The sequence below is a fragment of the Lolium perenne genome, chromosome 1 (genome assembly GCF_019359855.2).
Source record: "Lolium perenne isolate Kyuss_39 chromosome 1, Kyuss_2.0, whole genome shotgun sequence".
NCBI lineage: Eukaryota > Viridiplantae > Streptophyta > Magnoliopsida > Poales > Poaceae > Lolium > Lolium perenne.
Genome location: NC_067244.2, coordinates 24,824,346 through 24,838,292, shown reverse-complemented (window position 1 = coordinate 24,838,292; position 13,947 = coordinate 24,824,346). Strand labels below are relative to the sequence as shown.

General features: G+C 45.7%; 1 protein-coding gene across 1 annotated transcript; it reads right to left on the bottom strand.

Moving 5' to 3' along the window:
* Positions 1-931: 931 nt before the first annotated feature.
* LOC139836119 (uncharacterized) lies at positions 932-4,224 on the bottom strand. The gene has a single exon (XM_071826429.1). It carries the CDS (start codon positions 4,125-4,127, stop codon positions 2,682-2,684), a length of 1,446 nt encoding a protein of 481 aa, XP_071682530.1. The 5' UTR covers positions 4,128-4,224; the 3' UTR covers positions 932-2,681.
* Positions 4,225-13,947: the final 9,723 nt, after the last annotated feature.

The window sequence follows — 13,947 nt, the reverse complement described above, 5'->3', positions numbered from 1 at the left end:
ATCTCAGACAAGTTTCATAAGATGGAGGAGGGAGTACAAAATAATAAAGCAGCAGGTGGTAGGCATTCACAAAGATTAATAGCGCTATCATTTATAAAATCCAACATATGCGGAAATGTAAACCTATAATGATGCATAACTGTCAGGCACAAGCTAAAATGAGAATAGACATATCAACAGATATTAAAGAATCTTTCTAAAGTTTCCCCAAAAAAATCTTTCTAAAGTTGCCTATATCCGTTGTTATTCTATTCAGGTGAACAAAGCACATTACTGTTAGAGATTGGTTTTTTGGAGCACCTGCGCAAAGCGCACCCCTATCTATACCGTTCACCATCGCATGAAGGGTGCCGATTGTCTTTTTGCTAGTAAACTTCCTTTGCAGAGAATCTCTGTCAAAACTCTCTTCTCTCTGTAGAAACTGCACTGTTTCTCCCTTGTCTCTTCCTCCAGCGTGTCGAATCTATGATTATGGCCTGCATGCTCTGCATGCTCTCTCTCTCACGTGGGCATGCATCTTCTCCCGCCAGCATAAAAACTGGAAGAAGAAAACAAAAGGTTGTGGGTCACACATTTCATTTGCTCTCTCTTCCACTACAAGAAAAAATAATGGTAAGAAGAAGACAAGAAATAGTGGGACACACATAAGAGAGAGTTCTGACATGGAAGAGAGAAAATGAAATAAATAGAGAGAAGTTTGGACTGACATTTCAGGGGAGAGAAAGCCTCAGAGAGTGCATGCATGAGAGAGATGCGTTGGAGAGAGACATGGGACAGGGAGAGCATCGTTGACTTTTGCATGAGACGAAGAAGAGAGAGGCTTGCTAATCTTCTGCACACATAGGATCCACCTCTAGTATCTCTAGAAAATTAGACGGGAACAGTACGCGTGCGCGGAGCGCACCTGCTCTTCTGCACTTTTTCGTTACTGTTAACTTTTGGATATTCATACTTCTCCATAATCTACCCTAGACTGTTATGAGATGACTGGAAACGGCACATGATCATTTCTTGATCCTATTATATACTCCTCCTTGATCACATTAAGCAAAGACCGCACTGATCTGAATTTGAACTTGTAAGCTTTTCTGAAGAAAAACAAAATATCTACCATTAAACCTCACTAAATCAGGCCCTCTGTTCTAATACATGTTAGATACAGCCTACCAACAATGCAAACTGTCTGTTAGACTCCATCATGGAAGGAGAAATCCAAAACGTCTCCGTAGCTTTTATCTGTTGCTGCCCTCTGTATTGACTTGCAGGTTTTAGGTCCATGTTTGGACCTCCTTATCTCCTTGATGTTTTCTAATACCTGCAGTTCAGCAAAAGCTCATCTCAGCTGAGCTCATTCATAATCAAGGTGTCACCCAAACATTTTCTGTCAGCCCTCAAAATGCCAAGTCAAGAGATGATGCAAGAATTTACTTATGCTTGAAATCATATGAATTATTATGGACACACTGAAAAATGTCCCAGGTACCAACATCTAAATTTCGACAAACAACTCATGTTATTAGTTCAATGTGCATATAAAGTATAAACAGGTCAATAAATTTGGAATAAAAGAAACAGGGATTCGAGAAGACCGGCAAGAAGTAATCCTTCCCTAGCATAAAAAAACAGGGAAGATAATAATCAATAATGACAGGGGATTACTCCCCACCAATTGTGATATTAACTCGAACAGGGCTGGGTTATGCCAAGATAACAAAGTATAAGGAGAGGTGGGTAGAGCCTAGTGAGTGCATTGCAAAATAAAGTTACGGAGAAGAAGTCCAGCAAAGACCAAACAATCCCATGTATTACAAACACCTAATCATAATTCATAATAAAGCTAAACCAACGTTTGTGTTGGTAAAGGAAGGTACATCAACGGAACTGGAAATGTTTACTCTATGGCCATAAAGGATTGAGCTAAATTTAAGACAACTGCAAACATATAGATGCAATAAGAGCAAGAGAAAATGACACTTTGCAAATAACTTGAGCTGCAGCACTACGTGTAACTACGCGAATGCACCACTCTGAACCCATATATGAATACAAAATGATGAAGGAAACAAAACACAAACTATCAGCAGCCACCCAAGACACATATATGCATACTACTTGGTACAATTATCCAAGACACGCCTCTAACAGTGGAATAGATTCGTAGTGTTAATTAGCCGATCATAAAAAATATATACAGAAAAAACATGTGCTCTAGTTCGGAATAACTATCCCAAATCCAGTTCAAACTGCAGTGTTCCATGGTCATGAAAGGAGAGAAGATAAAAGACACGAACCAGACAGAGCACGAAACATCTAATAATGCAAGGCTAACTTTGAAGCCCTTATTTGAGGAGACACATTTGGAATATATTTCCAGATATTTGACTAGTACTCGTAGCTACAAGCTTAATTACAGTTCGGTACCTCCTCCAGCAGACTGTTGTTTGATTTTGCTAGCATCATCTATTCCAAATTAAGTGACACTATTTTTTAAAATAGGCGAACCTGCACATCAGAGCACGTCTAGATACACGCCAAATCTGACCAAAAGTGGCTCCTTTAATTTGAAACGAAAGCAGTATACTACTCCACACTGGCAGCATCTTCGTAGCTCTCTATGTTTCAGCTTGGTTGCTAACAATTTCACCGTCTTGTCCGTAGATTCTTCCTCCTGTAATCCCCCCTTAGACTAGGCTGATGAACTGCTTGGAATGGAAGGAATCCGTGAATAATGCCAAGTTTCTGGACCTGATCTTGTTCCTCAATTCCCTGAAAGATTCAGGTATATAGTGGTACTCGTGAAACATGAGCCCTTTGGTCCACTCTTCAGGATGGCAGAAGGTTAGGAGATGGTCTATGATGGTGAATGGACGCACCGATGGGCGGATCCTCTTATACGTGTCATGTATTTGGCACTCCAGCGACAACTCCTCGGACAAACCGGTTGTGAGTGAGTGCATGAGAACAGGGTGATAGCCTTCGGAGAAGTAGATAGAATTGGCCCTCAGCGAAGGGAGGTCGATGGCCGAGATGGACAGACATCCATAACTGCTGAGGAACAGCGCGCGGTCAAGGAGGCAGCTCACCGGCGTCAGCTTGGCGTCGTTGCCATTGCTGTTCAAGTTAACCTCGTACACCCCGAAGCTTATCTGTTGCCACCACTTGTCAGGTGAATACGCCCCGATGTTTGCGCTTGTGGCAGCAAAGTAATGCCGGGTGACGAGCAACATCTGTCCACGGGACTCGACAAGGAGGATGTTGTAGCCCACGGGGCGGCCGTCGATCTTGGGAGCCCGAGCAACAGTGACAGGAAGATCATCAAGGCTGGTCCTTTTCGGAGTCGGGGGGTAGAGCTGCACAACATCCAAGGAGGAAAACGTGGTTGTGGCGTAGAGCCGCCCTTGGAAGACCAAGGTGTTGGAGACGGGAAGCTCCCGGTGGAGGATCTCCCAGTGGTCCGAGTCGGCCTCTGCAGCAAGCACTGGGTCCATGTATGGACACCAGACGACGACGGCTATGGAGGAGGCCGCTGTGCAAACCGCAGCTCTCATGCCGAGGAAGGCGCACGGATACTTGATGGCCTCGGGGTACACGGACGCGAGCGACGGGAAGTCGACGGCGACGCGCGTCAAGGGGTTGAGCACGCGGATCCCCGCGTTGGACCTGTGCATGAGGACGAGGAGGCCTTCGCTGAAGCCGACGATCCGATGGTCCGCGAGGTCGGGGACGCGGACGCGGACGCGCCGGGCTGTGCGCGTGTGGAACAGGTCGAGGTCGCCGGCGTCATCCGGCCGGTCCGAATCTCCATCACAGAGCGCGATCCAGTCGCGCTGGCGGAGGCTCGGGTCCATCAGGGCGGGGTCGCGCTCGCGCGGCGCTGGCGTCGAGGCGCGCCAGGCCGAGCAGACGGCGCGGAAGACGACGTAGTCCACGACGTCGCCGATGTGGAGGAGGCGGTCGGTGACGAGGCAAACCATGTCGGTGGGGAGAGACGCCCAGTCGCCGCTTGCATGCTCCGGCCGGAGGCGCTTGCGCCCGGCAAGCAAGGCGGCACCATGTTTGCGCTTCCTTCCCATCGCGCAAGCGCGGCTCGATCGCGATCGGAGAATTTCGCCGGGTCGACGAGCCATACTCGTACGATTTGTTAAGGAAGCTAGGGTTCTTACGGACGGACGTACGTGGTTTGCAACCTATGCGTCGCGCGCTGAATTTTCGGAGGAACGGTTGCAATCTTCTGGTGGAGTAGTATATATATAAAGTCGATCGGATGCTATGTTTATGGACGAACCAGTTCTGATCGTGACCGGTTTTGATCAAAAAGAGCTGACCCACCACGTCAAAGGGAACGGACCGTGTACGTGTCGTAAGAGAAACTCTCGTACCTAATCTGAACCGCTTCTTTTCTTGTATATATAGGGTTCGAGATCCTCTTCTGTTGCCTGCGCCCCGCGCGCCTGTTTCCACTCGCCAAAGCAAAACAAAAATACAAGATCCGGGTACGCATCTTTCCGCGATACTTTGCACGGCTTAAATCAGAAAGGACGTGGCTAGGGAGCATCCACCCATCCGGGGTGCTCCTTTGTCGAAGAAAAACGCTTGAAATCAGGCGACCGACTGGGCGCATGGGATCGGTTGCTCTGACTTTTTTTTTAAACATCAATATATATAAAACCCATCAGTAAGCCGTCTTATTAAAAATCTTCCGGTCCTCTTAGGTATCCTGGTGAGGAAAAGATTGCGTATGGAACTTGCTAACCCAAATCACAGTACTATTACATCGTTTAGGATGGACGGTAAAAGGAAGCTAGGGCTTCATCGACCAAATTACAATAAGCTTTATCAACACCAAATTTAGCTAACTCATGAGCTAACACTATTAGCTTTCCTGGGACAATGCAGAGTAACCGATCCTATAAGTGTCACAAGGTCCACACAATCAGCAAAAACCACCGAAGATAATATTTAATTATAGCTAACACATGGGTGGTGTTGGTTGGTCAAAAAATTAGAACAAATTTTCATCCGTAAAAAAAAAAACCGATATCAGATTGGTCCGTCTACTTCATCCGTCAAAAAAAGCCGATTGAGGATCGAGCAAATTTCATGTGGCAGAGACCGATCCGTGTACGTCCTCGGTATTAAATTGGGATCAGGTACTACGTCGTACGTCCTTCATCCTCTTCTTGTAATCTTGTCCGGGCCACTAAAAAAGGAAAAACCGGTCACAAACTCTACGACGAGTTGGGGACGTAAACCGGTAGAGATCGTTGGTTATTTCAGCGTGTATATATTTTTTTTATCTAACCTGCCCTCAAAGCAGAATATATTCTACAGTACTTAGAGCATCTCTAGCACATACGGCAAACTGCAAACCACCCCACGCGGATTTGGGGTTTGGAAAGCACGTACGCAGTTTAAATACGCCATATAAAACTGCAAATTTAAAAAAAATGCGGGAAGAACAGTTCGATCGAACAGTTCATGCTTGCAGTTCATCCTAAATTCAACTGCATCGCATCACTACATTACATCAATAATAAAACAATCCACCGCTAAGGCACTACATTGCATCAAAATCGGCTCCGGGATACTCACCGGAGCCCTGTGCCGTGGCGGCGGCGCATCGGCTCCTCACTCCTCGTCGTTGACGAGGTCGACAAAGACGCGGTCCTGCTCGACGACGATGTGCCTCCATTCCTCGGCCTTGTCCGCGTCATGCTTGCTGAAGCGCGCGACGAGGCCGACGACGGTGTCGAGCTCCCGCTCCGCGATGAAGTTGCCCGGCGCGAGGCCGGCGTTGACGCCGAGCTGCGGGAGGAGGAGCTTAAACTGCTCGTCGTCGAGGTAGTCGCCCGGGGCGAAGTGAGGGAGGCGCGGAGGCTCCTGCTCCGGCTCGACCTCCATATTCACCACTAGCACCGTCGGTGGGCACTGCCGGGAGCTCGACCTCGAGGACGACGAGGCCGCGGAAGAGGAGGCGGCGCACCCGCTCCGGCTCGCGCTTGGCGAAGGCGGGCGGCGCGGCGACGACGTAGTTACGGTAGCGGTAGCTATCGCGGATGCAGGCCGCGTCCGACTTCACCTTCTCCACCTCCGTCTTCTCGCCGGCGGGAGGAGCAGTGGAGCTCCCACCGCGCTCGGTGGAGCGTCCGCCGCACCCCACCTGGCCGCCCCCGCGTCCTTCCACCATCATCGCCGGCGGGAGGTGGGGATGCTCGATCTACACTCTACCGCATCGATTGTTCGTCGGGGGGGGGGGGGGGGAGGGGGCGATTTCACGACAGCGGGAGGCAGAGAGGCGCAGGAGCGGATGGGGTTTGGTCCCATCCGCCTCGCCGACCGCTATATATGCGGGTGTTTTGGCGATTTGAGCTGCAGCCTGGATACTTTTTCCGGGCCAGACCACCGATACGGGGTCTGGTCTGGCCCAAAAAAAGGACGAAACCCCCATATCGGCCCGCCTCTGCATTTGCAGGCCGATCGGGAGATCTGCTAGAAATGCTCTTAATCATTACTTAGTCAGCGTGTCTAATCGCCGAAGATCACTAAACCTGCCATGACCTCCCGAGCAAGGTCGCCGAAGTTCGGGCCGAGCCTGCCATGCAGTTTGCTGGCAGATCCTCTTCCAGCCAAGGACTAGTGGCGCTCTCCGCCGGCCTCGTGCGATGTCTCGCGGACGAGCACGCAAACAATAACATGGTCTTCTCGCTGTTGTCCATCTACACCGCGCTTGAGCTGGTGGCCGCCGGAGCCCACTGTAACACCCCAACTTTTGCAATATTGTTTAAGTGTCCATAGTACAAAAACCAGGGGGAACAATTTTTTTTTATAAAGACTAATTAAGATGGATTGCGTTGATATGCTTGCAGATGAATTGCCTTGATGTGCTTGTTAACATGATTGCCTTGATTTCTTTGTAGACTATTGCCTTGGTCTGCTGGTTTAGGTTTTCTTGATCATCTTAACACATCAAGATCACTTCTTCTCAATCAAGTCTTGACTGATCCAAATTTGTGATATAGTTCAACCTTTACACCTCTGACTTAAATACCCGCACCGGCAATGTCAATGCACCTACCTTGGGATCTTCCTTGTGATGTATTCTAAATCACCTTGTCCCTGATTCAAATCTTGGGATCATCTACTCCGTAATACACCCCTCTCTTATACCCTAGACAAAAACCATAAGACGTCACAAATTCGACTTAAGTCCTAAAACTGTTATCAGGTTCCATTTTGAATCCTCTGGATTAAGCTACCTCTTGCCATCTAAAGCCATGCACTTGGTCCTGGAACTTCCTTGTCTTGAGCACTTCCCCACCATACCTTTTCCTTGGACCAGATCAATCATCCACCCACTTATCCTTGTTGGTTTTGAAGCCAAGTCGATAAGATGTTTTGACGGGTTTAAAATATTCAAATTTTAGCAGTTGTTACTTAAGCGTCCACAACTGTTATAGGTGAACTCCATGCATGGATCTCATCTATGCAACCTCCTCTACAACTCCAACGTCTTGCATGTCTCATGGGAACCTTGCAACCCATTTTTTTCACTTGATCTTATACCCTATCCAATGTTCTAGCCCTAGATCCCTTTCTCTACTTTTACCTCTTGTTTTTCATTCATTCAAGTTTAATCTTCACAAAACCAAGTGTGGAAATGATTGTTACATTATGTAGTAATCATCTACCCTTGAGATCATATTTTCAGTTTATTCTTACTTTCTTTTAATATAACTTTAGCGAAATTTCCCGTGCTTTGCACCGGGTGCGGAAAAAATATTAGCTATTTAGCGAAAATAATCGGTACTATCTTAAAATTTCCCCAAGTACATTAGAATTTGATTGTTACCATTTAGTCTGTCCTTGGAATTAGATCTGGAATAAGATGGTGCATACTATTTCTACATGTGACCTTTGAGAAATTGATTTTCCGTAACTTTTAATCTAGTCAGTCTACTCGGATATATCGTGTTTGGTTCATTAACCACCTTATTTTGCTAGGCATGATTTCCGGCACACGTTTCTACAATATTTCCTTTTTTTCTTTCCTTCATCTACACCATAAATTTCTTCACACATGATTTAGTCTAAATGGTAGAAGCATCACAACATGATCAACATAAGAGCATCTCCAGTCGCGTTCATCAAAGCGTCCCCCAAAACATGCCGAATCGAATCATTTGGGGGAGCGCGTTGGACTGGTGTCGTGATTGGGGCGCGTCTCTCCCAGTCGTGCCCCCATTTAGAGTCCCCAAACTAATAAAAATGCATGAAAATAAAAGTTTTCATGCAAATCTAATTATATTTGACAAGTTTAAATGAAATCGGCTTGGATTATCTAAACCCTAGAGTACTGGCCGTCCAGTGGTGCGTTCGATGGCCCCGTACCGTCGTCGCCTCCACTTCCCGCTGCTTGTTCGACATGCACCGGATCTCCCACCGGAGCGTCGTGACGAGAGCACGCAGTTCCGCCTCTTCGCGGTCATGGGCGTTGTCATGCAACTTCTTCAGCGACTCGAAGGACTCGACGATCGCCCGCTCCTGCGCCGCTTGCTCCTCAGGGTCTGGCCCATCGTCGGACCAGTCGAGGTCGTCCTCGTCTTCCGTCTCCGCCTCCTGCCGCAGCTGCCGCTCCAGTCCCGCCGCTAATCCTGCTGCTGCAGCTCCTCCCACCTGCCGCGTGTGCTGTTGTTGTAGCTCCTCCGCAAGCCACCGCTTTTCATCCTCCCTCTACGTCTGGATACACGCCTCTTCCTCCGTCCTCTGCGCCTGGAGACGTGCCTCTTCCGCCGCAGCCTCTTGCATGACGAACGCAGCTAAGGCCGCCGCCTCCCACTCCTCATTGTCCTCCAGCTCCGAGTCTATGCCGGCAGGTAGAGGTGGAGAAGGCGGTGGTGGTGGAGATGAAGGTGGGGTTGGAGATGGTTGATACGTCCAAAACGTATCTACTTTCCCGAACACTTTTGCTATTGTTTTGCCTCTAATTTGTGTATTTTGGATACAACTAACACAGACTAACGCTGTTTTCAGCAGAACTGCTCTAGTGTCTCGTTTTTGTGCAGAAATCCAACTTTCGGGAAAATCCTCGGAATTTATGCAGAAGGCCCTATTTTCCCAGAATACTGACGGATCCAGAAGGACAAGTCAGGTGGAGGCCCAAGGGCCCCACACCATAGGGCGGCGCGGCCCAGGGGGGCCCGCGCGGCCATGTGGTGTGGCCCCTGATGGCGTGTAACTCACACGTTCGTTGGGAACCCCAAGAGGAAGGTATGATGCGCACAGCAGCAAGTTTTCCCTCAGAAAGAAACCAAGGTTTATCGAACCAGGAGGAGCCAAGAAGCACGTTGAAGGTTGATGGCGGCGGGATGTAGTGCGGCGCAACACCAGGGATTCCGGCGCCAACGTGGAACCTGCACAACACAACCAAAGTACTTTGCCCCAACGAAACAGTGAGGTTGTCAATCTCACCGACTTGCTGTAACAAAGGATTAACCGTATTGTGTGGAAGATGATTGTTTGCAGAAAACAGTAGAACAGTATTGCAGTAGATTGTATTTCAGTGTAGAGAATTGGACCGGGGTCCACAGTTCACTAGAGGTGTCTCTCCCATAAGATAAACAGCATGTTGGGTGAACAAATTACAGTTGGGCAATTGACAAATAAAGAGGGCATGACCATGCACATACATATTATGATGAGTATAGTGAGATTTAATTGGGCATTACGACAAAGTACATAGACCGCCATCCAGCATGCATCTATGCCTAAAAAGTCCACCTTCAGGTTATCATCCGAACCCCCTCCAGTATTAAGTTGCTAACAACAGACAATTGCATTAAGTATTGCGCATAATGTAACTAGTAACTACATCCTTGAACATAGCACTAATGTTTTATCCCTAGTGGCAACAGCACATCCACAACCTTAGAACTTTCCATCCGTCCCGAGATATCAATGGAGGCATGAACCCACTATCGAGCATAAATACTCCCTCTTGGAGTTACAAGCATCTACTTGGCCAGAGCATCTACTAGTAACGGAGAGCATGCAAGATCATAAACAACACATAGACATAACTTTGATAATCAACATAACAAGTATTCTCTATTCATCGGATCCCAACAAACGCAATATATAGAATTACGTATAGATGATCTTGATCATGTTAGGCAGCTCACAAGATCCGACAATGAAGCACAATGGGGAGAAGACAACCATCTAGCTACTGCTATGGACCCATAGTCCAGGGGTAGACTACTCACATATCACTCCGGAGGCGACCATGGCGGCGTAGAGTCCTCCGGGAGATGATTCCCCTCTCCGGCAGGGTGCCGGAGGCGATCTCCTGGATCCCCGAGATGGGATCGGCGGCGGCGGCGTCTCCGGAAGGTTTTCCGTATCGTGGCTCTCGGTGCGGGGGTTTCGCAACGGAGGCTTTAAGTAGGCGGAAGGGCAGGTCAGGAGGTGGCACGAGGGCCCCACACCACAGGGCCGCGCGGCCAAGGGGGGGCCGCGCCGCCCTAGGGTGTGGCCACCTCGTGGCCCCACTTCGTCTCCTCTTCGGACTTCTGGAAGCTTCGTGGCAAAATAGGACCCTGGGCGTTGATTTCGTCCAATTCCGAGAATATTTCGTTACTAGGATTTCTGAAACCAAAAACAGCAGAAACAAAGAATCGGCACTTCGGCATCTTGTTAATAGGTTAGTTCCAGAAAATGCACGAATATGACATAAAGTGTGCATAAAATATGTAGATAACATCAATAATGTGGCATGGAACATAAGAAATTATCGATACGTCGGAGACGTATCAGCATCCCCAAGCTTAGTCCTGCTCGTCCCGAGCAGGTAAAACGATAACACAGATAATTTCTGGAGTGACATGCCATCATAACCTTGATCATACTATTTGTAAAGCATATGTAGTGAATGCAGCGATCAAAACAATGTATATGACATGAGTAAACAAGTGAATCATAAAGCAAAGACTTTTCATGAATAGCACTTCAAGACAAGCATCAATAAGTCTTGCATAAGAGTTAACTCATAAAGCAATAATTCATAGTAAAAGCATTGAAGCAACACAAAGGAAGATTAAGTTTCAGCGGTTGCTTTCAACTTGTAACATGTATATCTCATGGATATTGTCAACATAGAGTAATATAATAAGTGCAATAAGCAAATATGTAGGAATCAATGCACAGTTCACACACGTGTTTGCTTCTTGAGGTGGAGAGAAATAGTTGAACTGACTCAACATTGAAAGTAAAAGAATGGTCCTCCATAGAGGAAAAGCATCGATTGCTATATTCGTGCTAGAGCTTTGATTTTGAAAACATGAAACAATTTTGTCAACGGTAGTAATAAAGCATATGTATCATGTAAATTATATCTTACAAGTTGCAAGCCTCATGCATAGTATACTAATAGTGCCCGCACCTTGTCCTAATTAGCTTGGACTACCGGATCATCACAATGCACATGTTTTAACCAAGTGTCACAAAGGGGTACCTCTATGCCGCCTGTACAAAGGTCTAAGGAGAAAGCTCGCATTGGATTTCTCGCTATTGATTATTCTCAACTTAGACATCCATACCGGGACAACATAGACAACATATAATGGACTCCTCTTTTATGCATAAGCATGTAACAACAATTAATAATTTTCTCATATGAGATTGAGGATATATGTCCAAAACTGAAACTTCCACCATGGATCATGGCTTTAGTTAGCGGCCCAATGTTCTTCTCTGACAATATGCATGCTTAACCATAAGGTGGTAGATCTCTCTTACTTCAGACAAGACGAACATGCATAGCAACTCACATGAAATTCAACAAAGAGTAGTTGATGGCGTCCCCAGTGAACATGGTTATCGCACAACAAGCAACTTAATAAGAGATAAAGTGCATAAGTACATATTCAATACCACAATAGTTTTTAAGCTATTTGTCCCATGAGCTATATATTGCAAAGGTGAATAATCAAATTTTAAAGGTAGCACTCAAGCAATTTACTTTGGAATGGCGGAAAATACCATGTAGTAGGTAGGTATGGTGGACACAAATGGCATAGTGGTTGGCTCAAGTATTTTGGATGCATGAGAAGTATTCACTCTCGATACAAGGTTTAGGCTAGCAAGGCTTATTTGAAACAAACACAAGGATGAACCGGTGCAGCAAAAATCACATAAAAAACATATTGAAAACATTATAAGACTCTACACCGTCTTCCTTGTTGTTCAAACTCAATACTAGAAATTATCTAGACCTTAGAGAAACCAAATATGCAAACCAAATTTTAGCATGCTCTATGTATTTCTTCATTAATGGGTGCAAAGTATATGATGCAAGAGCTTAAACATGAGCACAACAATTGCCAAGTATCACATTACCCAAGACATTAATAGCAATTACTACATGTATCATTTTCCAATTCCAACCATATAACAATTTAACGAAGAAGAAACTTCGCCATGAATACTATGAGTAGAAACTAAGGACATACTTGTCCATATGCTACAGCGGAGCGTGTCTCTCTCCCATAAAGTGAATGCTAGGATCCATTTTATTCAAACAAAACAAAAAACAAAAACAAACCGACGCTCCAAGCAAAGCACATAAGATGTGATGGAATAAAAATATAGTTTCAGGGGAGGAACCTGATAATGTTGTCGATGAAGAAGGAGATGCCTTGGGCATCCCCAAGCTTAGACGCTTGAGTCTTCTTGATATATGCAGGGGTGAACCACCGGGGCATCCCCAAGCTTAGAGCTTTCACTCTCCTTGATCATGTTGCATCATACTCCTCTCTTGATCCTTGAAAACTTCCTCCACACCAAACTTAGAACAACTCATTAGAGGGTTAGCGACAATAAAAATTAACATGTTCAGAGGTGACACAATCATTCTTAACACTTCTGGACATTGCATAAAGCTACCGGACATTAATGGATCAAAGAAATTCATCCAACATAGCAAAAGAGGCAATGCGAAATAAAAGGCAGAATCTGTCAAAACAGAACAGTTCGTATTGACGAATTTTATCGAGGCACCAGACTTGCTCAAATGAAAATGCTCAAATTGAATGAAAGTTGCGTACATATCTGAGGATCACTCACGTAAATTGGCATAATTTTCTGAGTTACCTACAGGGAAAACAGCCCAGATTCGTGACAGCAAAGAAATCTGTTTCTGCGCAGTAATCCAAATCTAGTATGAACTTTTCTATCAACGACTTTACTTGGCACAACAAAGTACTAAACTAAGATAAGGAGAGGTTGCTACAGTAGTAAACAACTTCCAAGACACAAAATAAAAACAAAGTACTGTAGGTAAAAACATGGGTTGTCTTCGATAAGCGCTTTTCTTTAACGCCTTTCAGCTAGGCGCAGAAAGTGTGTATCAAGTATTATCAAGAGACGAAGTGTCAACATCATAATTTGTTCTCATAATAGAATCAAAAGGTAACTTCATTCTCTTTCTAGGGAAGTGTTCCATACCTTTCTTGAGAGGAAATTGATATTTTATATTACCTTCCTTCATATCAATGATAGCACCAACAGTTCGAAGAAAAGGTCTTCCCAATATAATGGGACAAGATGCATTGCATTCAATATCCAAGACAACAAAATCAACGGGGACAAGGTTATTGTTAACGGTAATGCGAACATTATCAACTTTCTCCAAAGATTTCTTTGTAGAATGATCAGCAAGATTAACATCCAAATAACAATTTTTCAGCGGTGGCAAGTCAAGCATATTATAAATTTTCTTAGGCATAACAGAAATACTTGCACCAAGATCACATAAAGCATTACAATCAAAATCTTTAACCTTCATTTTAATGATGGGCTCCCAACCATCCTCTAGCTTTCTAGGAATAGAGGCTTCGCGCTCTAGTTTCTCTTCTCTAGCTTTTATGAGAGCATTTGTAATATGTTGCGTGA